At 37.7% G+C, this 26,290-nt stretch overlaps 1 protein-coding gene and 1 non-coding gene across 4 annotated transcripts in view; both read right to left on the bottom strand.

Annotated features, from left to right (window-relative positions):
* Window positions 1–11,751, bottom strand: part of LOC131027443 (TMV resistance protein N) — a 76,839-nt gene extending 65,088 nt beyond the window's left edge. Inside the window, exon 1 of one of the 3 annotated variants that reach the window (XM_057957513.2) lies at window positions 11,480–11,751. In XM_057957513.2, the coding sequence (XP_057813496.2) occupies window positions 11,480–11,616 (137 nt within the window). In that variant the 5' untranslated portion in view covers window positions 11,617–11,751. The remainder of the gene's footprint in view (window positions 1–11,479) is intronic. The other 2 variants (XM_057957514.2, XM_057957515.2) reach the window with 2 other exon arrangements.
* Window positions 6,623–6,694, bottom strand: TRNAD-AUC (transfer RNA aspartic acid (anticodon AUC)). The gene has a single exon. It is a non-coding gene; the product is annotated as a tRNA-Asp (tRNA).
* Window positions 11,752–26,290: the final 14,539 nt, after the last annotated feature.

Genomic DNA, 26,290 nt, shown 5'->3' with positions numbered 1-26,290 from the left:
ACGCTCTCCAAAACAAGTCCAAACCCTAGCCGCCATAGCCAAGTGCTTAGAAGAAAATGTCAAATGCTCAATATCAAGAATGAGGTTTAATTTCCATCTTGGCTGCTTAAATACCCAAAAGGTGCGATTTTTGGCAATTAGGGATTTAAAAATAATAACTTGCTTTTAGGGTTCCCAACTTAACCCTAAAAGCCACGCCTAGCTTAGGAGATAATAAATCTTCACTTAAATAAATTTAAGTGATGCACTTTATGATTTTATATTGAAATATTAATTACCTGTGGAACCACTAAAAAATCCATATCTCGCTCATTATTGCTCGGAAACTGAATCTGTCAGAAGCTAGGGTCATAGTTCGCCATGCCAATGAAAATAGGACCATGTCTATTTTTAGCAATTTTTCCCTAAAAAATAGGAAATCCTCATAAAGTGTCAGAAACTAATGAAACGAAGACCAGAACTGAACTCAACACTGAACTAGAACAAATAGACAGACCACTCCTCAAGATACTGCATTACTCACCCCTTTATCCATACTCTGTTAGCCTACAAGGGTCCAAAAATAAGCTAACTCCTCAATCCCAAGTCCCTGACTAGAATGGGGACATTACAGTCCGCTCTCCCAAAATTTGCTTGTCCTCAAGAAAACTCAATGTTAGATGCTGTAAAATGCTATCACACTCCCAAGTAGCATCCTCTATCGACAGATCCTTCCATTTAATCAAAAATTCCCTGATGACACTTCTCCGCAAATGACGATCTCTGAACTCCAGAATGGCCTCAAGTACTAGCACTAACTTCCCCTCATCATCTAAGGGTGGTAGAACTGCAGAAGGAACTATTTGTTGTCCCAATGCCTTCTTAAGACGTGACACATGGAACACATTATGAACTTTACTATCAGTCGGTAAATCTAACTCATAAGCCACCTGGCCAACTCACCTAGAAATCCTAAAAGGACCATAGTAACGTGGCTTGAGTTTCTCTGAGCCCTTCTTTCTAAGAGAGGACTGTCTGTAGGGCTGTAGCATCAAATACACCATATCCCCGATCTCAAAAGATCGCTCAACCCTCCTTTGATCAGCATATTGCTTTTGTTGATTCTAAGCCTTCAGAATATTATCATGAAGTGCTCTCATAATATCCTAGTTCTCCTGTAGCAGATTCCCAACACTCGGTACTTGGCAATCGCTCATCAATAAATCCAGAAAACTAGGAGCATCATATCCATACAAAGCTTTGAAAGGTGTCATCTGAATAGTCATGTGGTGAGTGGAATTATAACAATACTTGCACAAATGTAACCACTTCACCCAAGCCTTCTGCTGCCCTGAGATGTAGTTCCGCAGGTATCCCTCCACCCACTTGTTGACAATCTCTGTCTATCCATCAGTCTGGGGGTGGTAACTGGTACTCTGAGTGAGCTCTATCCCGCAAAGTCTGAATAACTCCTGCCAGAAGTGACCCATGAATCTATTGTCCCTATCACTGACAATACTCCGAGGTAAACCGTGCAATCTAAATACCTCACGAAAGAAAAGATTAGCCACCTGACCAGCGGAATAAGTAGTCGTGATCGGAAAAAAATGTGCATACTTATTCAACCGATCAACCACCACATATATGTTGTCTCTCCCTTGGGCTTTTGGCAAGCCTGTAATAAAGTCCATAGACACGCATTCCCACTTCCTGTCAGGAATAGGAAGTGGCTAAAGTAACCCTGCAGGGAAGTTGTGCTCTTGCTTGTTCTGCTGGCAAATAGAACACTCTCTAACATACTGAAGAACATCAGACTTGAGACCCTTCCAAGAGAATCTCTCTCGTACCTACCTATAGGTCTTAAAGTACCCAGGATGTCCAACCATAGGTGAATCATGGAAAGTCCTCAATACTATGCATTTCACCTCAGAACCTGGAACTAAAAATATCCTCTCTTTGTAAATGATGAGGTCATCCACAAGAGAGTACCTGATGTCCTGTACTGTTCCATCAATAATACTAGATGCCCATAGATTCTTGGCATACGTTGCTATAATCAAGTGTTTCCAATCTTCGTACATAGCTGCCATGAGTGGGGGCGGCGAGATAAAACATCAGCAACAACGTTCTCAGTCCCTTTGACATAGGAGATGTCAAAATCATAAGACTGCAACTTGCTGCCAACTAAATATTGCCTGAACTTGGCCATTGCATGCATGATGGCCAGCATTTCCTTATCATAAATACTATAGCTCCTCTCTGGACCCCGAAGCTTCCTGCTCTCATAAGCTATAGGATGACGATCCTGCATAATTACCGCACCAATACACTCTCCACATGCGTCACAATGAAGCTCAAAAGGTTTGGTGAAATCGGGTAAAGCAAGAACTGGACATGTAGTCATCAATTGCTTGAACTTCTCAAAACACTCCTGTGCGAGAGGTGTCCAAATAAATGCGCCCTTCTTGGTCAAATCAGTGAGTGGTACAGCATGCCGTGAAAAACCACTAACAAACCGACGGTAAAAGGTACATAAACCAACAAATCCCCTGAGTTGAGTCAAGGTCTCAGGAATAGGCCAATCAACAATGGCATGAACCTTATCAGGATCCATGTGAACTCCTTCTTTGCTGATTATGTGACCCAAATACAAGAGTTTTGTCATTCCCAATGCATACTTGGACTCTTTGGCGTAGAAGGACGCCCTGTCAAGTATGCCTAAAACAGTATCCAAGTGAACCAAGTGCTCCTCCCAAGTTCTACTATAAACCAAAATGTCATCAAAGAAAACTAGAACAAATCTCCTCAACTGAGATTGGAAGACCCTGTTCATAGTGGACTGAAAGGTAGCTGGTGCGTTGGTCAACCCAAAAGGCATAACCAAAAACTCATAGTGTCCACAATGACATCTAAATGCAGTCTTCTTAATATCCTGCTCCCTGACACTGATCTGATGATAACTTGTTCTTAAATCAATTTTGGAGAAGTAACAAGCTCCATGAAGCTCATCTAACAACTCATCAATGCGAGGAATGGGATACCTGTTCTTTATAGTCTTTTTATTCAGCATACGGTAATCAATGCACATTCTAAGTGTACCATCTTTCTTCTTCACCAAAACAACTGATGAAGCGAAAGGTGATTTACTCGGCCTTATGTGTCCCATTGCTAGAAGTTCTTTGATAGTTTTCTCAATTTCATCTTTCAACCGCTTGGGGTGCCAATAAGGTGTAATCATAATGGGTTTGGTGCCCTCTTCAAGCTCAATAATGTGTTCTATGCCTCTATCAGGAGGCCTTCCAGGAGGTATGTCACTAAACACCTTTGTATGCTTAACTCTAAGCTCCTAAATATCTGAATGATAAGGTGTTTTATGCTGCTCCTCATAAGTAGGCATGAGTTTACACTCTGCTGCCCAATCCACCATTTCATGCTTGACAAGTCTCTCCATTCTTTTAAGAGTGATTAATTTCAAGTTGCTGGCTTTGATAGCTTTAAGAACATGATTAGTCCCATCAACCTTGAATTTCATCTCCATATCTCTGAGGTTGAGTGTAAATTCACCTATGGCATGAAGCCACGTCATGCCAACAACCACATCTGTATTTCCCATGTTAACCACATAAAAATCAGCTTTGAATTTATAATTATTGAGTTTCATGGGTAAGTCTGAAATCATTCTATCACAAGTCAGCACATTACCATCAGCAACTTTCACCCTTATGCCTTAAAAGTTGTTCAAACTCTTGAGTTTGAATCCCATGCTTCTCCACCAACCGTGCATCTATGAAATTATGAGTAGCACCTATATCAAGTAGAGAAATGACTCTTTGACCAGCCAAGAGTCCACACAACCTAAAAGAACCTTCTCCTTGCATGCTAGACATATGAGCTTCCCGTAGATCGAATTCTCCTTCATTTTCAACCTCCTTTTCTGAATTTTCGGTCTCGGAGTCATTTTGATCAGCTTGTTGGTCCATATTATCAGTCATGTTTTCTCCCTCATAAAACCACTCCATATTCCTATTTTGACCCTTAGGCTTGAGGGGACAGTCATGGTTTTGATCATAAGGACCCTTATAATGAAAACATAGCCTCCTTCTACGCAAATCATTGAGTGTTTCCCTATCCAAAGGCCCTGTAAACTTCTTCCCTTGGTTCGCATTTTCTGATTTCTTTTAATCAAACTTGCTGTCATTAAATGATGAGGATGGTTTTGAGTTGTTAGGAGTGAACTTACTACAAGGAGCGGTAAGTTCCATGCTGCGTGCCTTCCTCATGGCTTCTTGCAAGGTAGGGGGATCAAAAGCCTTAATCCAACCTTTCATAGGCTCATAAAGACCTTCAACAAAAAGAATGACCAGCCTTCTCTCTGAAATGTTAGTTACCATAACTGAAAGCTTCTAAAATTCACTAATATAAGATTCCAAGCTACCCATTTGTTTCAGCTGAGCTAAATCCCTGAAATACAACTCTGGATCTCTTTTATCAAAAAACGCTCAACCAATCTGTCAATGAATTCTTGGTATGTAGTAATAACGTCATGATGCAAAGTCACCATCCCATGGTGCCACCAATCATGGGCTACCCCATCCAAATGCAAAGCTGCAAACTTAATAGCATTTCTTTTGACATAGGACGTAGATTCAGGAAGGTATCCAACTTGCTAATCCAAGCTCTGGCTGTAACACTACTGCTGCCATCAAAAGTAGAAAGTATGAGCTTGTTGATTGCATATTTGAGATCATTAGTTTTGTTCCAAGGTTTCCTGTCATTCCAATTCCACTTCTTGTTGTGTTCCCTCTTTTGACTTATAAACCTGTCAAAGTTAAGATGTTCCTTAACTCTCGGTGGTAATGCATCCCATTCATCATGAAGTGTGGTTACGTTAACTATAAAGGCCACCTCATCTTCCTCCTCAGCCACGTCCTCTTCTTCAGGTTCATTTCTAACAAAGGTTGGGCATGTAGGCCTATCATAGGTGTGTGTGGGAGTCACTCTTGCCCTTGGGCGACCAGCAACACTACCATTTTCCTCCTGGTTTTGATTATGCCCCCTTGGCACAGTGATTTGTTGTATGGCTGTAGTCAACTGCTGCAACACATTTACCACTTGTCACTACCCTGTTAACAAACCCCTCATAATAACTCCGACATCTTGGTCCTCATTGTTCACAACCTCTTTGCGTGGCTCATCATCATTCCTGTCCCCCATAATTTCCAAGGGGATTCCTTCAATTTGATTAGGATCGCCCTCTAAATCAGGTCTCCTGCGTGTGTAATACCTGTGAGGCCCAGTCTATTGTTGATGCATAAAAAAAATTCTAACCCTCCAGGAAGGCAGGATCAAAGCTCTAATACCACTGTGATGAACCTTTGCTGGTTCAACTCTTCAACCTGCTGTAATTTGTAGATCTTCTTGTAATTTTTAATTATTAAGATGGTCTTTCAGAAATGGACAGAAGCTGCAGAAGAGGGTTTCTTTAAATCTGCAACACATATTGAATAATACATGAATTTAATCAACTGAAACAATGAATTGGAGAATTTAGAAGCATACCCGTAGGTCCTTAGCCAATTTATTGAAAAGAAAGAATAAATCAGCAACTTACAAAGTTCTGATTTTTATTCTAGAACAACTCAGATCTGCTCTTATTTAAATACTAAGACACCCAAACAGTGGAAGATGGTGCCAATTAATGAGCAAGTTGTGTGTTTGGGAAAAGAAGCCTCCAAACCACAGAAGAATCAACAACAAAACAGTAAATAGGAAAACCCTACAACAAATCTGCCTTGTAAGAAGCCAAATCTGCCCCAATTCAATTCAATTTGACTTCTGAATGAAGCCAACCAAGCTGCAACAATTCGATTGATCTTTCACAATCTCAAAGCTACTGAATTCTGAAGAATGCACACTCTCCAAAACAGGTCCAAACCCTAGCCGCTATAGCCAAGAGCTTAGAAGAAAATGTCAAATGCTCAATATCAAGAATGAGGTTTAATTTCCATCTTGGCTGCCTAAATACCCAAAAGGTGCGATTTTTGGCAATTAGGGATTTAAAAATAATAACTTGCTTTTAGGGTTCCCAACTTAACCCTAAAAGCCACGCCTAGCTTAGGATATAATAAATCTTCACTTAAATAAATTTAAGTGATGCACTTTATGATTTTATATTAATATTTCATTAAAATATTAATTGCATGTGGAACCACTAAAAAATTCATATCTCGCTCATTATTGCTCGAAAACTGAATCTGTCAGACGCTAGGGTCACAGTTCGCCATGCCAATGAAAATAGGACCATGTCTATTTTTAGCAATTTTTCCCTAAAAAATAGGAAATCCTCAAAGTGTCAGATACTGATGAAACAAAGACCAGAACTGAACTCAACACTGAACTAGAACAAATAGACAGACCACTCCTCAAGATACTGCATTACTGACCCCTTTATCCATACTCTGTTAGCTTACAAGGGTCCAAAAATAAGCTAACTCCTCAATCCCAAGTCCCTGACTAGAATGGGGACATTACAAGTAACCTTTGGTATAAAAGCATATCCATTAGCCAAGTTAGCTGCTGTAAGATCAGCCAATTGTATGACTATTGGAGGTGCAAAGGAATCATTAGCCCCTATGTTGAGACATGGACCAGCCAGGACTCGAACCTAGGACCCTCCATATGATGTTGGAGTGCTCTACCACTGAGCTACTGGTCCACTGAGACATGGACCAGCTAGGACTCGAACCTAGGACCTTCCATATGCTGTTGGAGTGCTCTACCACTGAGCTACTGGTCCAAGCTGGTCCATGTCTCAACATGGTATCAGAGTCAGGTCCAAGCTAGGAGCCCCAAGCACACAAGAGGTGTGGCTTAAGGGGGGGTGTTGGTGTTGGAAATAAGCCACACTCAGACCGACGATGGACTGGTCCAAGAGGGGCCAATAGCTCAGTGGTAGAGCACTCCAGCACCATTGGAAGGTCCTAGGTTCGAGTCCTAGCTGGTCCATGTCTCAACACCCTAAAACTTCAATGCCACCTCCTCCTCCACATACAACACATGAGCCAGAAAAAGAGCAGAGTGATCAAGTGGATATACCACTTGATCAACCCAAAACCTCTGAATCTACAAAAGCATTTGTTGAAATAAAAGATACAGAGGGAGAAGAAGAGAGTGACAATGAAGAGGCACCTGAGAAAGAAACCCGTAATGAAGAAGTGCAACATGATGAGCCTAAAGTCACAAAGGAAGAGCAAAAAGAAGAAGACAAAGAGAAGTTGGAGGAAGGAAAAGAAATAGAGCAAGACAAGTAGGAGAACATGGCTAAAGAACAAGATTCTTCCCACTTAGTCCTAACAACTGAGGAATAGCAAAACCTGATCAAGACCATTGAAGATCAATAGAAGAAAGATTGGAGAAGGCATCACAGGATCAACAAACAAATAATTCTTAACAACAACCACCTCCTCCTCAGAAGGAGAAAAGAAAACACTACAAAGGCAGATTTCTGAGCAACAAGGGCAATAGCCAAATACCTCAAATAAGGGTAAATCTTCTAAGCAACAACAAGAGATACCAAAAGATAGTAATCCTCCTCCTAACACTCCCACATGGCTGCAATTGAACTTGGAGAAGAGAAGGCAAGTAGTTGTCAAAACTATCAAATTGCTATACATGGTGGTGGAAGTGGAAAAACCGAGACAGAAGAAGAGAGCGAGGACCATGTATGCTACCATAACAATGAACAGAGAGAGACAATAGCTCATATTTAAGCCAAATAAACAAACCAGTGGAAAAGAAAGCAGCAAAGAAATTTTCTAAAGTCACCAAAAATGAATCAAGATCCAGGACTTTGCATGTGGCTATTCCCAAGGTTGACAAAGACAGAAATGAGATCACTCCAAATGAGTATGAAGTTACAACAATTGATTTGGGACGCGCTATCGAGGCACAAGTGATAGAGGATTTTGATGAATCCTCCCTGGCACCGAAGGAGCGAATGAAGAAAGTGGATGAGAAAAATAGGAAGTTGAAGAGTGAGAATAAGCTTTGTGTGAATATGTACGACTCTTAATCCATCCGTTCAAAGAAGAAGATCAAACTTTTGTTCCTCCCTCTTCTCTTCCAAAGGAACCAGTGGATGGACTTGAAGAGATAAGAAAAATTGCCCAATATTCTAAGGAATGGGTAGAGAACGTACTACAACTTGTAAATTCATTGGTAACTTGGCTAGGTTTTATTAGAGGATCCTAGCTATCCTTGGCAGATTGGAAAGCGTGGACAATTCATGGGAGGATACACACATCTATCAAGACATGACTATTCCACGTCTTAAGCACTGATGGAAATCTCCTAGCAAGCATTAATAGATGGAGAAGTCATCAGAGAGAATGAAGCATATGACTTCCCTCTGTGGTTTTGTGCGGTGAATATTGGGAAGGAATTCTTTGAAAGATCAAATATGGAATCAGCTCTATTGAGGACAGCAGTCAAGAAAATTCAAGAAGAAATCCTCAATACTATCGAGGCATTGTTTGCAAAAAGACTAACTGCTGACAACGAACAATCTAAAGGACAGACTACATGAATTCTTCTTCATGGAATCCTTCCCAAAGGGTCATCTAGAGAATGTTTCCTTATTGTCAAGCATAATGCGCAAGACCTAGGAGACAATGCCAAGATGGGGGAAGGTTTTCTCCAAGTGTGAAAAGGATATTGCTATTTCGGAATATAAGTTGGAGACTGCACCAAGTGTCTCCGTAGGAGAGCTCGAGGCCATTGTGACCAAGTTCATTGCATTCGGCGCCAAAGAGAGAGATAATGGTTGCCCTATTTTGGACAAGAATCTATTAAATACATGATGGACTCCTTATTTAGGAGTGATGGTCATTTAATGCATAGTGGATGCTTTGCATGGAGTGATGGTCATTTAATGCATGGTGGGCGTTTTGCTTGGAGTGAGTGGTTATTTAATAAAAAGTGGGCATGATTCCTCATTTATTGCCATGCCCACTACTTGGCGCCACATATGGTCATTTTGGGTCAAACCCTAATTAGGGTTTTGCATGAGCGAATCTTAGTCGTTGATCTCAATGTAATCTTGGCCATCCATTTTCATTTTGGGGCCTATAAAAGGGGTTCACCCCTTCATTTGTAAAGGAGGGAAAATTTGTATGAGATTGTTGCTATAAGCTATCAAGATAATATGAAGTAACTCATTGGTTTTGGTGATTACTTGTGTTATTTTGAAAGTTTGCATGGTTTCTCTTCCTCAAGTAGCTAGATTTGTTTCAAGCAATTAGATGAATGAGATAGATAGCTTTGTTTCATGGTGAGATCGTTCGCTCATACCTTTTCCAAATAGATGATTTCTATTTGCAGCGCAAGGTTGGACTAAGCCTCTTAAATGTGTATGTTTAACTTCGATTATCAAATGAGCATTGTTCTTTGATGGTGTTCATTGATGATATGAAAATCTTTTTCGAAACCCTTGAAGATTGCACCTCCCTTTGTGTAGTCGTCTAAAGTTGGCAAAACAAAGCGTGGTCGATTTCACTTGAGTTTTTATTGCCTTTCAAGTTCTTTAGATTTAGATTAGAATCTCTTAAAACCCTTTCCTATTTACTTTCCGCATATTTCATTGAGAATATGTTCCAAATATACTCATCATTGTTGAATCATTCACTATACTTCCTTAAAGTTCAAATTTGTTATGTCTCCTTAAGGATTGTTCCACTTTATGTAAGGTCCCCCTTGGATTACCAGCAAACATCAAGCCAAACGAGCTCATATCCATCACAAAGTCACAAGTTTGCAGTAGGAACCTTGGAATCGCTTGTATGATCTTCCGCAATCTTAGCATACACAGGATTTTGCTCAAGAGAGGATAGAGTGACCGTTGGAAACTTTATTCTGTGTTGGTGTGGTCACAAAACACCCATCAACAAGACTCATTGACAAAAACAAGTAGTGTTTGGTAGACTGGTCTTAAAAGATTTTATTTTGACACTACAAATGAAGGATTAACTCAATAAGAAGCATGATGATGGACCCCAATACTTTGAGTATTAACTCAAAAATGTACATGAAATGGCAAGCAATGTAAACCTTTTACATGCTTGGCAAGCTAATTCTAGTGTTGTATTTTATATATGCAATTGAAGTTGCATCTGCGATGGTAGATTGATTGTTCGATTAGATTTTTACAATGTTAGGTCAAATAATTTGCAGATAACATTTGCAAAAATTCCTATGCTAATTCAATCCAAATGTAACCATGTGTATAAAAGGCACATGTCAAACTGCGTTCATGCTTCATAGCATGATGATGAGGGTTTGGCACAAATTTAACTAGACTTAGGAAAGCAGGTTATGTCTAATAGCTGCCAAAAGGCAGTTTCAGGAAGAAGGTCCTAATGAATCTATTAGGAATCAAGTGCACCTTCTATGTTTAAAAAATTATGGCAAGGGGTTGCTAGGCAACAATTATACCCAATAAATAATTCTGAACATGTCTGCAATTTGAAAAAACAAGCTCGATCTAATTAGAGGCATAATGTGTCTTCCATTAAATCAAAGTCACGCGACAATTAATATAATAACATGCTTGCCCAACGTATATTTTATTAATTCTGTAGTTTCATATATGTGATCGCGTCTTGTTAGAAGGACTTGCCAACCTGCGAATGTAGGTTTCATCTAAGGAAATCAATAAAGTGCCCAATCCACTTTCTGCCTATATCTCCATATTTACAAGGTAAAAATGGGTGACTGCCACACTTCACCAGAAGGGCCACTAATCATATCCACATCTATACATTTATATTCAAAAAAATTCCTCAAATTTAGAATGGGTTAATTCAAACTTTTGATCGGCAGTTTTTTTCCAACAGATGATTGGAGTTCCATACCCACAAATTGATGAAATGGATTCCAACCGACATTTGTAACTTTTGCTGCAACATGGTAATAAAGTAGGTTTCCTCAAAGCTTGGAGGAAACATTTGCCCCCGAGGATGGTGATTGTGGTTCAAATTCTAAAGCAGTAATATATTGTATAAGTTTATAACTACGTTCCCAAGGGGCCACAGTAATCAAGATAGCATAATAAGCTCGGTAGCCAGATCCTTGAATCAAAATGTGTTTGTGGCTAGCATCCTCACTAACGAGGTTTGCCAATCACACATACCAGTAATTCTTTTGACAAAAGGTAAATACTATGATATTGCTATCAGGGTTCAACTGTGTAGTTTCTGAGTCAAATTCATTGATCCATGTTTCAAACGCGACGTAATTCTCAACATCCTTATGTAATTGCACATTTTGTGTTTGGTATAATTAGAAGAAAGGATACATTTGGCAACAATCAATTATGGGTTCAGCTCAGACAACATCATAGGCGCGGATTAGAATCACAAGTGACCATAGCATTCCATAACTGCCTTCAATTTCTCTTTTCTGAAACAAAGAGAAACACCCAGATGGCAATGAATTGTAAACTTACCAGATTAGTTTTCCTGCGCACCCCTTCAAAAGCTGTAGCTGCTTCTCTATATCATAGTGGTTTTGTTCAGATGATCTGTAAGCCTGGTACGGTAAGAGGAAACAATAAATGGCACGGCTGCTGTTGCTAGTCACCATTAACAAGCAGAACAAAAGGTCTCACGGAGAAGCTAGGCAAAATATCGAAGACGTTGTTCTGAAAAATTAGCAAGCAGAAGAAAATAATACTCTTTAATGAAATGCGCTGCAAGGAAATTCCAACTTAGGAAAGCGATTGCTTGACTTGAGTTGTTGAGGACCTGTAATTTCGTATTTTAGAAATTCCCCTTTTTTCCGCTTTTTTGCCCTTTAAATTAATATCTCACAATTTTTTTAATTGAATATAGTATATCAAAAGACAAAAATATCTTACAATCTTTTTTCTCTTTTGCCTCTTGTCAAGATCTTCCATTAACATCGACCATTTTTTAATTAAATTTAGCATTAATTGGCAAGTGGGTTAGGAACAGCCTTCCAAAATGTAGTTTTTTAAAAACACTTGTTTGTTGAGTCATAAGTCCACGGGCTCACATATAAAGGGTTTGGAATCTTGAATGTCATCCTACTCGGTAGTCTATGTGGATTACTTAGTGGAACCATGGTATCTAGCAGAAGTCACTCTTCTTTTACATGTATGGTCACCAACTTGCCATTTTTTGTTGGTGGTCTTATGAAGCTACCACCTTGGATCTTTAATGTGCCACAAAAATGCTTACCGCCAACCCTTTCTCTCCAAGTTTGCAAGTTCGCGTGGCTCAGTTTTATCATCTAAAGAAAATTGATGACAACATGTTGCTAGAAAGGCTCACATCAAAGCCACATTACACTATGTAAAGTGGGTGACCAAACTTCTAATGAGTTTTTCAACTCTTGTGCTTGTCACTCTTTACCAGGCATAAAAAAACTTAAGACCAAATCGTGCTCTCTAAGCTACCATACATTTTCCAAGAATTTGTTTTCCATTATGTGAAAGTCTTCACTGCTCAAGCAAGATGCTTCCCTTGAGCGACAAAGAGCTCTTCAAGACTGACTTTCAAGCAGTCATGTATTGGCTTTTTGAGGCTCAACATGCCTTATGTGAGCAATTTTTCTCTATTGAGAATCAAAAAGAGGTGGTCAGTTCTACGATAGATGATAAAGCCCTTGGTTATGATGATATCTTGTGTGAGTTTTATAAATCTCATTAGCTTTGTGTGGGTTCTGACCTTCATAAGGTCTATCTTGAATCTTTTCATAATCAGTCGTTAGGTAAATTGATTAACAGAGGCAATATCAAATTCATACCTAAACCTGACAATCCAAAGGATATTTGTAATTGGGGATTGATTACACTACTTAACCTCCTACAAGATTATAGCCAAGGCCTTGGCTCTACAAATTCATCATCTGCTTCCTCAAATTGTTCATCTTGAGCAAACAAGTTTTATTGAATCCAGGTTTATTCTAGATAATATCATTGTCATTTGGGAAGGCATGGAAGGGCCCAACACTCTAAGCAACAAGCCCTCTTTCTAAAAAATTATTTTACCAGGGCATATGACCGCATCGAATGGCCTTTCGTTTTGGCTATGTTGGATGCTCTTGGGTTTGGTGTGTGCTTTATTCAATATGTGCAAATGCTCTTTGGGGATGCCTCTTTGAGCATCACTATCAATGGCCAACAATATGTAGCTTTTGGGCTTCATCATTCTATCTATTAAGGGTATCCTCTTGCTTCATCTTTGTATGTTATTGTTGTTGAAGGATTTGGGTATTTGTTGGCAAACTCTAACTCTTTTGGGAGAGAATTTGGAGGAATTGCCCTACCTAGGTCACCTGATCAATTGGTTAGTGGGCATTTTGTGGATGACTCTTTTCTCACACCCATTAAAGAGGAGCAAAATATCAAGGAGATTCTTTGATGCCTCAACACTTTATGTTTGGATTTTGGTTGCGTCATTCAATGGCATAAAACTCGATGATATCGTTAATCCTACCTACCCGCACCTTCCTAGCTTTTGGTGTGTGGGTGGAAGTGGATTAGACATGGGGAAATATTTCATTTTTTTTAGCATTCCCTTTGTCTTCTATGCCACCCTTGTGAACCTTTGGAATGTGGTCCTTTCCAGAATTGAGAGGAAACTCTCTTATTAGATTACTAAGTCACTTTCTCTGGCTAGTAAATTTTAGGTGTACTCAAATTCTTCTAGCCACCCACATGTAATTTTGTTCTTGTCGAGACCCCTTTAATGCCTCTCATATGAAGCTAGAAAAGTTCCTTCATGATTTTTTAATGGCCTCTTCTAAAGAGTACAAGGGTTTTCACTGTGTTGCTTAGGATTTTCATTGTCTCCCATAGGATTTTGGTGGTCTTGATCTCCTTTCCACTTGGAGAAAAATTCTAGTTCTTTGTCCCAAATGGATTGTGTGTTCTATCTTTGGTAATTAGGCCTAAAAAATTCTTTTGAGACACTACATTTCTTCTAGTTTACTAGCGAATAGGCCTACCTGGAAATGGATTGGCTTTCAAACTCTTCTTGTTATGAAAAAGGTTGTTCACATTGAGGGCATTTTTGTTGTCAAAAGTATTTGTCACGCTTGAGAAGCCAACAAGCCTTGGCTTTGGTGCAACAATTTTGGCTTTCGAGATGGGTTATCATTCAATGAGCATAACCTATGTAGTCTCCTCTCATTCAAATTCAAGAACTTCCCTTCACTCATGTGCCTTGAGTTCGTACCTTGTGCTTTCATAAAGCCTTGGCATTTGTATGCCCCATGGTTTAATCTCTAGAACTATTATGAATATTCATTCTTGGGAAGATATGAAAGTTCAGTACTATATTTTATGGTTAGATCAAGAGACATTTGATACATTTGTGTTGGGTTTGCCTCTGAATATGCTACACAAAATTGGCATTCACTCTATCAAACCTTGGTGGAAGGATTGGCGTTGGCATCCTAATACCACCTTCTCCAATTATAAGTTGTGTGGGTTACCATTGGCTCTCTCTACACCTTCCCATGGTGTCTACTCTTAATTTATGGTGGCATTTGCAATCACCTTTGTCTGTTTGGCAACAATTTTTTTCACAACATTTGGTTGGCTATCATTAAGCCTAAACTTTCCCATTTCATCTAGTGTATTCTTTTCCAAGGTTTTCCTACAGGCTCTCACCTTAGACATTATAAGGAAGTTAGTGTAGAAGAACAACTTTCTACACTAATCTTGAGAGGAGGATAATGTAAAACTTTTATAGATCTTTACTATAATTACAAAAACTTAACAAAAATAAACATAAAATAGCATGCATACCACAACAATATGATTTACGCAAGGGAAACTCTTTTGGGAGAAAAACCCCACACTCCAAAAGTCACTTAATATATTATTCATAAATAAATAATAAATTATAATGTACTTGCAGAGAAAGCTTCTTATAGGAGTATCACCAACGAAGATCTAGAGGCAACTCAATAGCTATCAAACTCTTTGAAAACATCACAATATTGAACACACCATAGGACTGAGAGGGGGGTGAATCAATCCAAACCTCAAATTACTTAATTTGTGATCTTTTAAACTTCAAACCACAACTATATAATTAATGTAGTAATAAATCGTGAAAGAACAAAATACATCAAACACATGAACACTAGATTTATATGGAAAACCTAGGCAAGGAAAAACCATGGTGAGAATTACACTCACAATATGAATATAATTTATTACAATGTTGCCTCTAAAATACACTATCCTTGAGAGGACTTGCAAAACTAAGGCACAGAACCTTAAAGCAAGATACAAGTTGCCAAGAGACTCACTCTCTTCTAATAGGGAAAGGAATAGCTAAATTGAAATCAACAAGATATCCTAAGCATGAAATTGTCCTTGAACTACTGTGTCAAGCAACCAATATCATGATAAACACATCTAACTTCAAACACTATCTCATAACACTATTACACTGAAAATATCATCACCAAACCTCTTCACAACTGAATTTCAGGCATCTCGAACATCAATTTTTCTTGAAAATCATTCACATCTACTATGTTAATTCATACACATCCCATACCTCCACACACATTTTCACTCCTTTATATACAATCTGTTAATCATTAAAACCCTTGACTAGGTCGACCACAAACATAATATACATTATTACATAAATTCAGCCACCTGGACCTAAAATATCCATTTTGGTCCACTCCAAGAGATAATTAGATCCACATACATCACAACACATCCATCTAAGTTGATTCCAACAAACCGCACATGCTAACACTTCCTCCAAAGTCGACATCAAATGAAATGTATAGATAAACATTAAAACACGTTAACTAGTTGGCCCAAAAACTATCCTCCAATGCAAATTACACATTGCAAATCTTCACACACCATGGTGAGACCCAAAACATTAACCAAACTCATTCTCCAAAGCAAACCTAGATCAAAAGAATATAATCCAAGTAAGATAATCCAACCAGACTAGCCTGAGCACAACACATCTGAGCATGACAAACACAGAACAACATAACTTCACTTGCCAATCAACTCAATGACCAAAAAATGAACTGGAATACTACACAAACTAAATGATCACGTCCTCCAAACTTCAACACTTGAATCCACATATCTAAAAGGCATCATACATTTTCGGGCCTAGTTTTGATAGATATCCTCATTATTAGAAACAACAACGACTAGCTCTACCATTTGAGCAATGGAGGACTTGTAAACCTAATAGTACAACATACATAGAACATAAACATTATATCTAGAGCCACAACATATTATCTTCACATACCAAAGGAATATAGAGCATTCTTCCACTAAGATATTAAAAACTCTTTCCTACATATTGAAACTTTCACTACACCAACCTTCCAAAAATGCCTCAACATATTCACCATACCACAAAATAATACTAAAACACTAACTTTCGGACCATCTGCAACACATAGAGACATCAATTACAACACAAGATAGGATGATATCAATGGAAATACAACACAACTCAGGTTTCCAACACATGATAGACAATCATAACACAATGTCATCATAAAATAGGGTTGCCTTCTAGGACAAATAAAGTGCACAAAATATCCATCATTAGATCTATGACTTGATGATAAATGGTCAAGATTTACAATGACGTGTTATACACAAAATGTGGCTTTGAGGGTGCTAGCCCCAAAATCCCTGATTGAGGTGCGTGGGCCCTGAACCCATTGTTGGTGGGGCCATCCATCTTGAACCTCGCAAGGGGGTATCCCCCCTTGCAAGCCCCTATGCTCATTTATTGACAATAACCTTTTATCATTGCAAGGTTGAGACACTATTTTCCTAACAAATCTTCCACTTTTCGAATACCTTGCAAGAGCAACAAGAGGGGTATCAACATCATGTTTTAATTGCCAAGGGTCGAGAGGTCCATAAACTCTAAACACCTCTGAACTGCTATGTGCTCACAACCTTAGTTAAAAAATCTAAAACATTCAATAAAGTATTTACCTTAACCAACTTCACATTTCCATCCTCAACCATTTCTCTAACAAAATGATATTCAACATCAATGTGCTTGCTCCTGGCATGAAATGTCGAGTTCTTAGCTAGGAAAATTGCATTCTAATTGTCACAACAAACTAGCATTACACTTTGTATTATTCCAATATCTGAACACAATCTCTTAAGCCAAATGGCTTCTTTACAAACATGAGTAGTTGACATATACTTTGCTTCACTAGTGGACAAAGCAACCATAGACTATCGCTTACTCATCAAACTAATATCACCACCAAAAAAATTAAATACATAAGCACTAGTGGATATTCTTCTATCGATGTCACTTGCCTATTCTAAATCCACATAACAATGAATATCAAATGAAATTATGTCTCCTCTCAAATTACCATGATAACGCAAAGAATACTCTGAGGTACCCTTCCAATATATTAAGATTATTTTAACTACATGGACCAATAAACTCTACTAGGATTATACATATATCTAGAAAGAACTCCCACTATTTGGGAAATGCTTGGGCTAGTGCAAACCATATAATACATCAAACTTCCAACTGCACTATGGTAAGTCATTCTATTCATATCTTCCATCTCTAATGGGGACGTAGGACAATCTAAAATAGATAATTTCACTCCAACTATAAGGGGAACATATAATGGTCCACAATCATGCATGTTAAACTTTTGTAAAACTGAATTCACACAATTACTTTGGTCTAGCCAAAGTTTCTGTTCACTCCATCTCTTCAAGTTTCCATCCCAAGAATGTATTTAGTTACACCAAGATCTTTCATTTCGAATTTAGCAGCAAGTTGAGACTTTAAAATTAAAGTCATACATTTCCTTTTACCAACAAATAACATATCATCAACATATAATGCAATATATAGGAAATGATCTCCTTCGAATTTATAATAAACATAGTAATCAGATTTAGAATGCTCAAATCACAGACTTAACAAATATGTATCATTTTTTTGTTACCACATCCTCAGACTCTGCTTGAGGTCATTAAAGATTTCTTCGATTTACAAACCAAATTACTTTTACCTTTTACCACATAGTGCTCCAACTGTGTCGTATAAATATCCTTCTCCAAATCACCATGAAGGAAAGAGTTTTTCACATCCATTTTCTCAACCTCTAAATCATAAGCAACAACAATAGCAATTAAAAATCTAATGGATTTCATTTTTGCAATAGGAGAAAATATCTCACCATAATCAACACCCTCAACTCGAGAGTAGTCTTTCACAACCAACCTTGTTTTCTACTTCTCGATGCCTCCATCTAAATCAATATTTTTATTAAATACCCATTTGCAACCAATAGGTTTTTCATCCTTCAAGAAATGGTACAAGATCCCACGTATCATTCTTTTTCAAAGCTTCCATTTCTTCATCCATAGCAATTTTTCAAGATTCTACATCATTAATACCCAATGCCTCTTCTACAGATCTAGGTTCATCTGCATTAGTATTTAAAGCATAAATGCATCTCTAATCATCAACTAAATACCTTTCAGGTGGTTGTCTATGTCTTGCAGACCTTTGAACGAGTTGAGTTGGAGGTTCTTCATCCCCTTTTGAAGATTCAAGGCTAGATGAGATCTTCTCAACTTTTGGTCTATCTAAGGGTCTCAATTGCATTCTTTTAGGCGTAGAACGAAATTAAATCACATCTTCATGTTTAATTTGTTCTAACTACAATGTAGTAGAAGGAGGCTTATTTTCTGTAAAAATAACACTTCTACTATATATTACCTTTTGTGCAACAAGGTCCCGAAGCTTGTATCCTTTCACACTATAAATGTATACAATTAATATATATTTCATAGCTTTGTTTTCCAACTTTGTTTGCTTCTTCTTTGGCACATGTGTATATGCCTCATAACCAGAAACTTTGAGATGTCTCAATGAAGGCTTATGACCTGACAATGCCTCCATAGTCATTTTATTAACAAGGGTTGATGTAAGGAACCTATTAATTAGGTAGCAAGCAGTGGCAATAACTCCAACCCAAAACTTTTGTTCTAGACTAGTACAACTTAACATTCTCCTATCCTTCTCCATTTGTGTCCTATTCATTCTTTGCACAAATCCATTATGTTGTGGAGAACATGGAATTGTCTTATGTTTATTAATACTACAGTCTTTATTGAATCTATCAAAATCATGAGAACAAAATTCACCACCATTATCAGTCTCAAGCATTTTCTTTTCTTTTTAGATTGCAACTCAGCCATTGCTTTAAATTATTTAAATTGACTAAAAAAAATTAGATTTACTCTTTAAAAATTATATCCTTGTCTTTCTACTAAAATGATCAATAAATGAAACATAATATGTGGATTTTCCAATGGAAGGAATATCTACAAGATCAAACACATCCAAATGAATAAGATCCAAAACACCAAAAGATTTATGAGAACTCAAGTAAAACTAAATACAATTTTGTTTTCCATAAATGTTATGCTCACAAAAATCAAAATCAATATTACAATCATTCAAACCTTCAACAAGATTTTAATTTTTAAAGGACATTAGACCCTTTTTTCCAACGTGACCAAGTCTTTGTTGGTAGTGGGCTAGCATCTCTTGCGGGGATTCGTGACATGGTTTAACATCCTCCTATGGATTCTATAAGTCTAGTGGTTGTATCGGGCATTGACAGGTCAATCTTTTGGTACAATGGAAACCCTAGCTTGTAACAAGCGGTATCAGAGTTTGGTCACAAGTTTGAGTCACACAAGCAATGACGAGTGATACTAGGAGGGGGATTGTTGGCAATGGGCCAGCGTCCCTTGTGGGGATTCACTACATGGTTTAACAGCCTCCTGTGGATTCTATAAGTCTAGTGGTTGTATCAGGCATTGAAAAGAGTCAATCTTTTGGTGCAACAACAACCCTAGCTTGTAACAGTCTCTAGTGCCATAACATAATTTATTCAATAGGTACTTTTCTTCAAAAGAAATATCACCCTTAGGTACCCAAAATCCATGTCCATCTACTGAAGGTGTATCCCTCACATCTTCCAATGAAGTATCCACATAGTTGTTTTTCACAAAAGTGTTATTACACTCAACAATGTATGCTTCTAGCTTATACAATGTGCCAAATCTGACACCTCTAGCAATCACCTCTAACCATTTTACATCCTACATGAGAAAATCATTCATGTACTCTTACATCTATCAATTTGCTCACAGATAATTTTTTTTGTTTTACTCTAGGGATATTCAAAACACCAGTAATCCTTTTTACTTTGCCATTAAGAAACATGATTCTAACTTTACTATGGCTAACAATATCTAAATGAGATTCATCACCCAAGAACACCTTACCTCCATTAAATTCTTCATATTCAAAAAACCAGTCTTAGTTGGAAGTCATATGAAAAGATGCACCTGAACCAAGTAACCATGTATCATTACCTATATGAGCATTAATACATTTGGACTAGATTTCCGACTGAGGTTTCCAACGGAGAAGGTATATTGTGGCCAAATTTGATTATTTTTTGAAAAAATGCCCGCATTCGTCATAATTTTGATGGCAATTTCCCATTTGGTTTTGACAAAGAAGGCATTAGCAATGAGAATTTTTTATTTTTTTTTCAAAAAGTGCTCGAGTTCATCGTAATTCCGACGACAATGACCATTACTTAAAAAAAAAGAAGAGGGGAATTCATTTGTGCATTGCAATCCCGCGTAGGCATCTGTGGCGACTTCAACCCCCAAGAACATCAAACCCACGTCGAAGGCATCTGTGGCATTGCTTGCAATCCCGCGCAGGAGGTAGATTCAAAGTGCCCTAGTTTTTAATTTCATGTTGCAAAAAATATACATGTGGTGGTTAATTGCCCTAGTTTAATCTTGTAAAACCATAGAATTGTAATTGAGGAGTGAGCGTTCAATTTTGTAGCAGCAATCCCTTCCTCCTGTATACGCACATGTTGATTGTTCATATGAGACCACATCTCTTTGTGGCATCGTATCAAATAATTCATGAGCCTTGTCCATGTTTCCACATTTTGCATTCATGTCAAGCAGGGCATTTGCAAGTACAACACCTAACAAAATTCCTCTATTTGTTATGCTTTGATGGATGTCCATACCCTATTCCAAAGCTCCCATTTTTGCACAAGCAGGGAGGATGCTGGCAAAGGTTGTGGAATTTGGATTTATGCCTTCCAATTTCATTTTCTTGAAAGTGTATAAAGCCTTTTCAAAAAATCCATTTTGTGCATATCCAGCAATCGTTGCAGTCCACGAGACAACATTTCTTTCAGGCATTCTATCAAACAGTTCACATGCCTTGTCTATGCTTCCACGTTTTGCATACATGTCTACAGGGTAGTTGCAATTACAACATCTGACAAAATTCCTCTATCCTTTATGCTTCGATGAATGTCCATACCCTGTTCCAAATCTCCCATTTTGGCACAGGCAGGGAGGATAGTAGCAATGGTCATGGAATTTGGCTTTACACCTGTCGATTGCATTTGCTTGAAAGTTTCTAAAGCCTTCTCAACAAATCCATTTTGTGCATATCCGACAATCATTGCAGTCCAGGAAACCACATTTCTTTGAGGCAATCCATCAAACAGTTCTCATGCCTTGTCTATGCTTCCACGTTTTGCATACATGCTAGCAGAGCAGTTGCAACTACATCTGACAAAATTCCTCTATCTTTTATGCTTTGATGGATGTCCATACCTTGTTCCAAAGCTCCCATTTTGGCACAGGTTGGGAGTACGTTGGCAAACATAACTAAAGAAATGCAATGATCAGCTCCAAAGACATCAAACCACTCCTAACAAAACCGAGAGTCTAAAATATGATAAGGAATAGTGTGAGCTGTCCTGAAATAAAATATTTTATTTTCAATTTCAACTAAAACATAATTACTCAGCTATTTAATGTTATTAATAAGTGTTTAATTTATGAAAGAGATAAATGGTTGGTCACAAGTACACGAGTTACTAAATGCACACAAATAAGTGAATTTGATATTCAAAACTATCTACAATGAATTCAATTCTTGTCCATTAGTCATTTATGTTTGCAATAAGCATCTTCTCTTTGTTTTTCTTAATCTTTATTCATAGTTATTTGCATATTTCACATTCTATAATTATGATATCAATTGCTATGGCTGAACACTAGCATGATGTTTGTATTGTGGTATAGATGCGTGGAAACATAATTATGGGATTGTTATATTATAGAGATCATAAATCTAGATATCGCATATTAGTTCTAGCTCTTCTTGGATTGAGTCTAAAGTTGACATACAGTCATAAAGCCATTATTAGCAGAGCTATCCATTTCTAGTAAAGACAATTGAGAAAGTCATTTTGATATTGAGAGTTTCTTATCTATTTACCTATTGATCATTATTAAGCCATAATATTTAGATCTATTTATCTCTCTTGCAAAACCTCTGTAAGTGTCCTAGATTGTCCCTTCTACTCACTCTTCAATGAAATAGTGGAGTTCTAAAGATTTGTTGCACAAGATGGTGTTGAACGTATCAACAAGGCTAGCATGGAAGGCATGTTCAAGCTTCCACTTGTACAACTTACAACAAATAATTTGTTGATAGAAGAAATTCTTGAAATAGGGATACAATCGAAAGACAAGTAAGTACATACAAACCTCCTTAGTTGAAAGTAAAACATGTGTATAAAAAGAGTACATTGAATCCCAATCCATAAACACAATAGAGATACCGATGGAGACTTAATTGGATGTAGCATGTCGCACCAAAGTTGTTAGAGTATGCTAAGCTAGTACATAATGTTTCCTAAAGCCACATTAGTATTTTACCCAGATCATTATCTACCAAAACTAACTATAGTAATCCCTTTGAGGATTCATTTCATGATGCTAGATCTCCATTTAGTTCCACTTCTTGTTGGAGAAAAGAACAATTATTTCTTGAGGTAGATGATTATCCCATCAACAAAGGACAAGACCCTTTCTAGAATATAACAAATTCTACTCCAACAAAAGATCATGGGGGTTTCACTAGAGATATTAAATAAGAGATAGACTTCTACTGCTACATTAAAAGCATTGGCATGTTCTTCATTGATTGATGTAAACTCTTTGTGACGCCACCACAACCAACAAAGGTGTAAAAAGTTGTTTGCAATGCATGGATTTTTAGGATTGTCCTTTGAGAAAACATAATTAAAGTATGGAAGCAGGATCTACCAGCTCCCGAGGGAATCTTGATGAAAAATAACTGTAAAATATTTGGGCGAGCTTATATGCAAAAACTCATGCTTCCTGATGGGTTTATGTATAGAAATAAGCATGAATTAAGTGGTAAAGGGCTTCTGGAAACAAGAGGGACAGAGAGGCAGTGGAAGTGAAAACTTCTGGTGTTGTGTTTGCTCCATCTCAGAATAGGAATGGCGAAGGTGTTGTAAGAGGAGCTGAGAAGGGTGTTGAAAGAAGTGGGGGTGTTTACATTCCCCCATTTAAGTTGGCTCAAATGATGAAAGATGTGGAAGACAAGAGCAGTGTGGAATACCAGCGCATGACATGGGATGCCCTTCGGAAGAGTATCAATGGGTTAGTAAACAAGGTAAATGCATCTAACATCAAGAACGTCATTCCAGAGTTGTTTGCAGAGAATCTCATCCGTGGGAGGGGTCTATTTTGTAGGTCTTGTATGAAATCCCAAATGGCATCCCCTGGATTTACAAATGTTTTTGCTATGTTGGTTGTTGTGGTAAATACAAAATTTCTTGAAGTTGGCAATCTACTTTTGCGAAGAATTATTTTGCAGCTTAAGAGGGCATACAAACGCAATGACAAGTACATGTTGATAGCAACAACCAAATTCATAGCTCATTTAGTGAATCAACAAGTTGCACATGAGATCATTGCCTTGGAACTTCTCACCCTTTTACTAGAGAACCCCACAGATGACAATGTAGAGGTTGTTGTTGGGTTCGTGAAAGAATATGGTTCTTTGTTGCAAGACCTTTCACCCAAAGGTCTCTATGGGATTTTTGAAAGATTTAGAGGTATTCTCCATGAGGGGAAAATTGACAAATGAGTACAGTTTTTAATTGAAGGCCTTTTTGCAATTCGCAAAGCTAAGTTTGAGGGTCATCTAGTTGTGCGTCCAGATCAGTTAACACATGAAGTTTTCCTAGAAGATGAACTTGATCAAGAAGCTGGTTTGGATGTTTTCAAGCTAGATCCTGATTTCTTAGAGCATGAGGCAACCTATGAAAAATTGAAGAAAGATATCCTTGGAGATGCTACTTCAGATGAAGCAGAAGGGGAGAATGATTCAGGTGATGATTCAGATGATGATGATGATGAAGAGGAAGGCGAGGAAGTGCTGAGAATACAGGATGAGACAGAGACAAACTTGGTCAATTTAAGACGTACAATTTATTTGACAATCATGTCAAGTGTTGATTTTGAGGAAGTTGGTCATAAGCTACTAAAGATCAAGCTTGAACATGGTCAAGAGAGAACATACCTTCGTTATTATGGTCTTCTTGGGAAAAGATTCTGTATGATCAATAAAATTTATGAGGAATTTTTTGATAAGTATTTTGTACAACAGTATCTATGATACACAGACTGGAAACAAATAAACTGCGTAATGTTGCAAAGTTTTTTGCCCACTTACTTGGCAGAGATGCTCTTCCATGGCATTGTCTTGCTTATATATGTCTGACAGAGGAAGATACTACTTCCTCTTCCCGTATTTTTATAAAGATTCTCTTGCAGGAGCTGGCAGAGCAGCTTGGTATATTGTTGCTTAATGAAAGGTTGAACGATCCAACAATGCAGGAGTCTTTTGATTCAATTTCTCCAAAGGACAATCCCAAAAATTCACGGTTTGCTATCAATTTCTTTACTTCTATTGGTCTTGGTGGTATCACTGAGAGTTTACGTGAGTATTTGAAGAATATGCGAAGGCTTGTAATGCAACAGCAAAAATCTATTCCCGAGTCAAATGAATCTACCTCTAATGACGATTCTTCTAGTTCATCAGGTTCGTCAGATTCTGAGAGTGAAATTGATAGTGAGAGCAGTAAGGAGTCACCAAGAAAGAAAAATAATTCAAAGCATGACAATGAGTATGATAAAACAAGAAGAAAAAAAGGGCGAGGGCATTTGAATCGGAGGATGGAAGTGACAGTGAAAAAATCAGAAGGAAAAAGAAAAGGAATTAAAAATCTTTCTAGTCAATTATTCAAGGCTCCAGTAGACACCGTTTTCTTGGACTGTGACAAACAAAAGAATCACTCCCAAGTGCTTTGGTTTTATAACAGATGATTATAAGATGCTACAATGTTGTCTTATGTATTTTAATAGCCACGGGTTTTAGAGTTTTGTACTTGACAGGTAATGGATAAATAGTGTTAGGAGGAGAAAATATTGAAGGCCAAGTGCAGATTGTGATAATACCAGATCAATAAATCCTGTTATTTATTGAGTATTTCTTGTTTTCCATGTTGTGTGATGTACCATAAGCAAACTAGAAATCTAAATTCAATAAGATGCTTTTTTCAATGATGATAATTTCTATTTTCTTTCCTGTGAAGAAAGACCATGTCAGACAATATCAACGAACAACAAAATAAGGAGACAATTGCTAGATTGTGGTCTAACTTGAAAAGAAAAGATGATGGAAAATGTTATTGTTCGTGCAAAATTTGTAAGGGGTTAAAGACTAGAAGACTTCTAATCAAAATAGCGAAGAAACATTGTAGGTTGCATGGTCACATTGAAGGTGGACATGATTATCATCCATTGGTAAGTTTTTCATTATATCATTTTGACAATTTATATACATAATAAATCACTTGATGATGAGATCATGATCGCGGTTTATTTATGTTTATCAATTTTATATAGGTTGAGCACCCCGAAGCACATGGTATGGATCAACACAACCCTGAGAATATGATTTTCAAAGTGGACGAACATGGAGGTGTGAATGTCGAAGCTGAAGATCATGATCCCATGGAAGATGACGATCATGAGCCAGAAAACACAATTGAAGATGATGGTACAAATACATTGATCCATGACTCATTTAGTACTCACGTAGCTGATCATGATGATGAAGATGACCTTGATGTTGTTCATGATGTCCCTCTACTTGAGAAGGCATCTGAGGCCCTTTACGAAGGCTCGCAGGCAACTCTTCTCTCCGCTGTATTGTTGTTGGTGAACTTGAAGGTTATGAATGGTTTATCCAGCATAAAAATGTCACGTATGTTAAGG

This window comes from Cryptomeria japonica, chromosome 4 (genome assembly GCF_030272615.1).
Source record: "Cryptomeria japonica chromosome 4, Sugi_1.0, whole genome shotgun sequence".
In the NCBI taxonomy this organism is placed as follows: Eukaryota; Viridiplantae; Streptophyta; class Pinopsida; order Cupressales; family Cupressaceae; genus Cryptomeria; species Cryptomeria japonica.
Note: the sequence above shows the minus strand (reverse complement) of the source record. Positions and strands in the feature narration are given on the sequence as shown.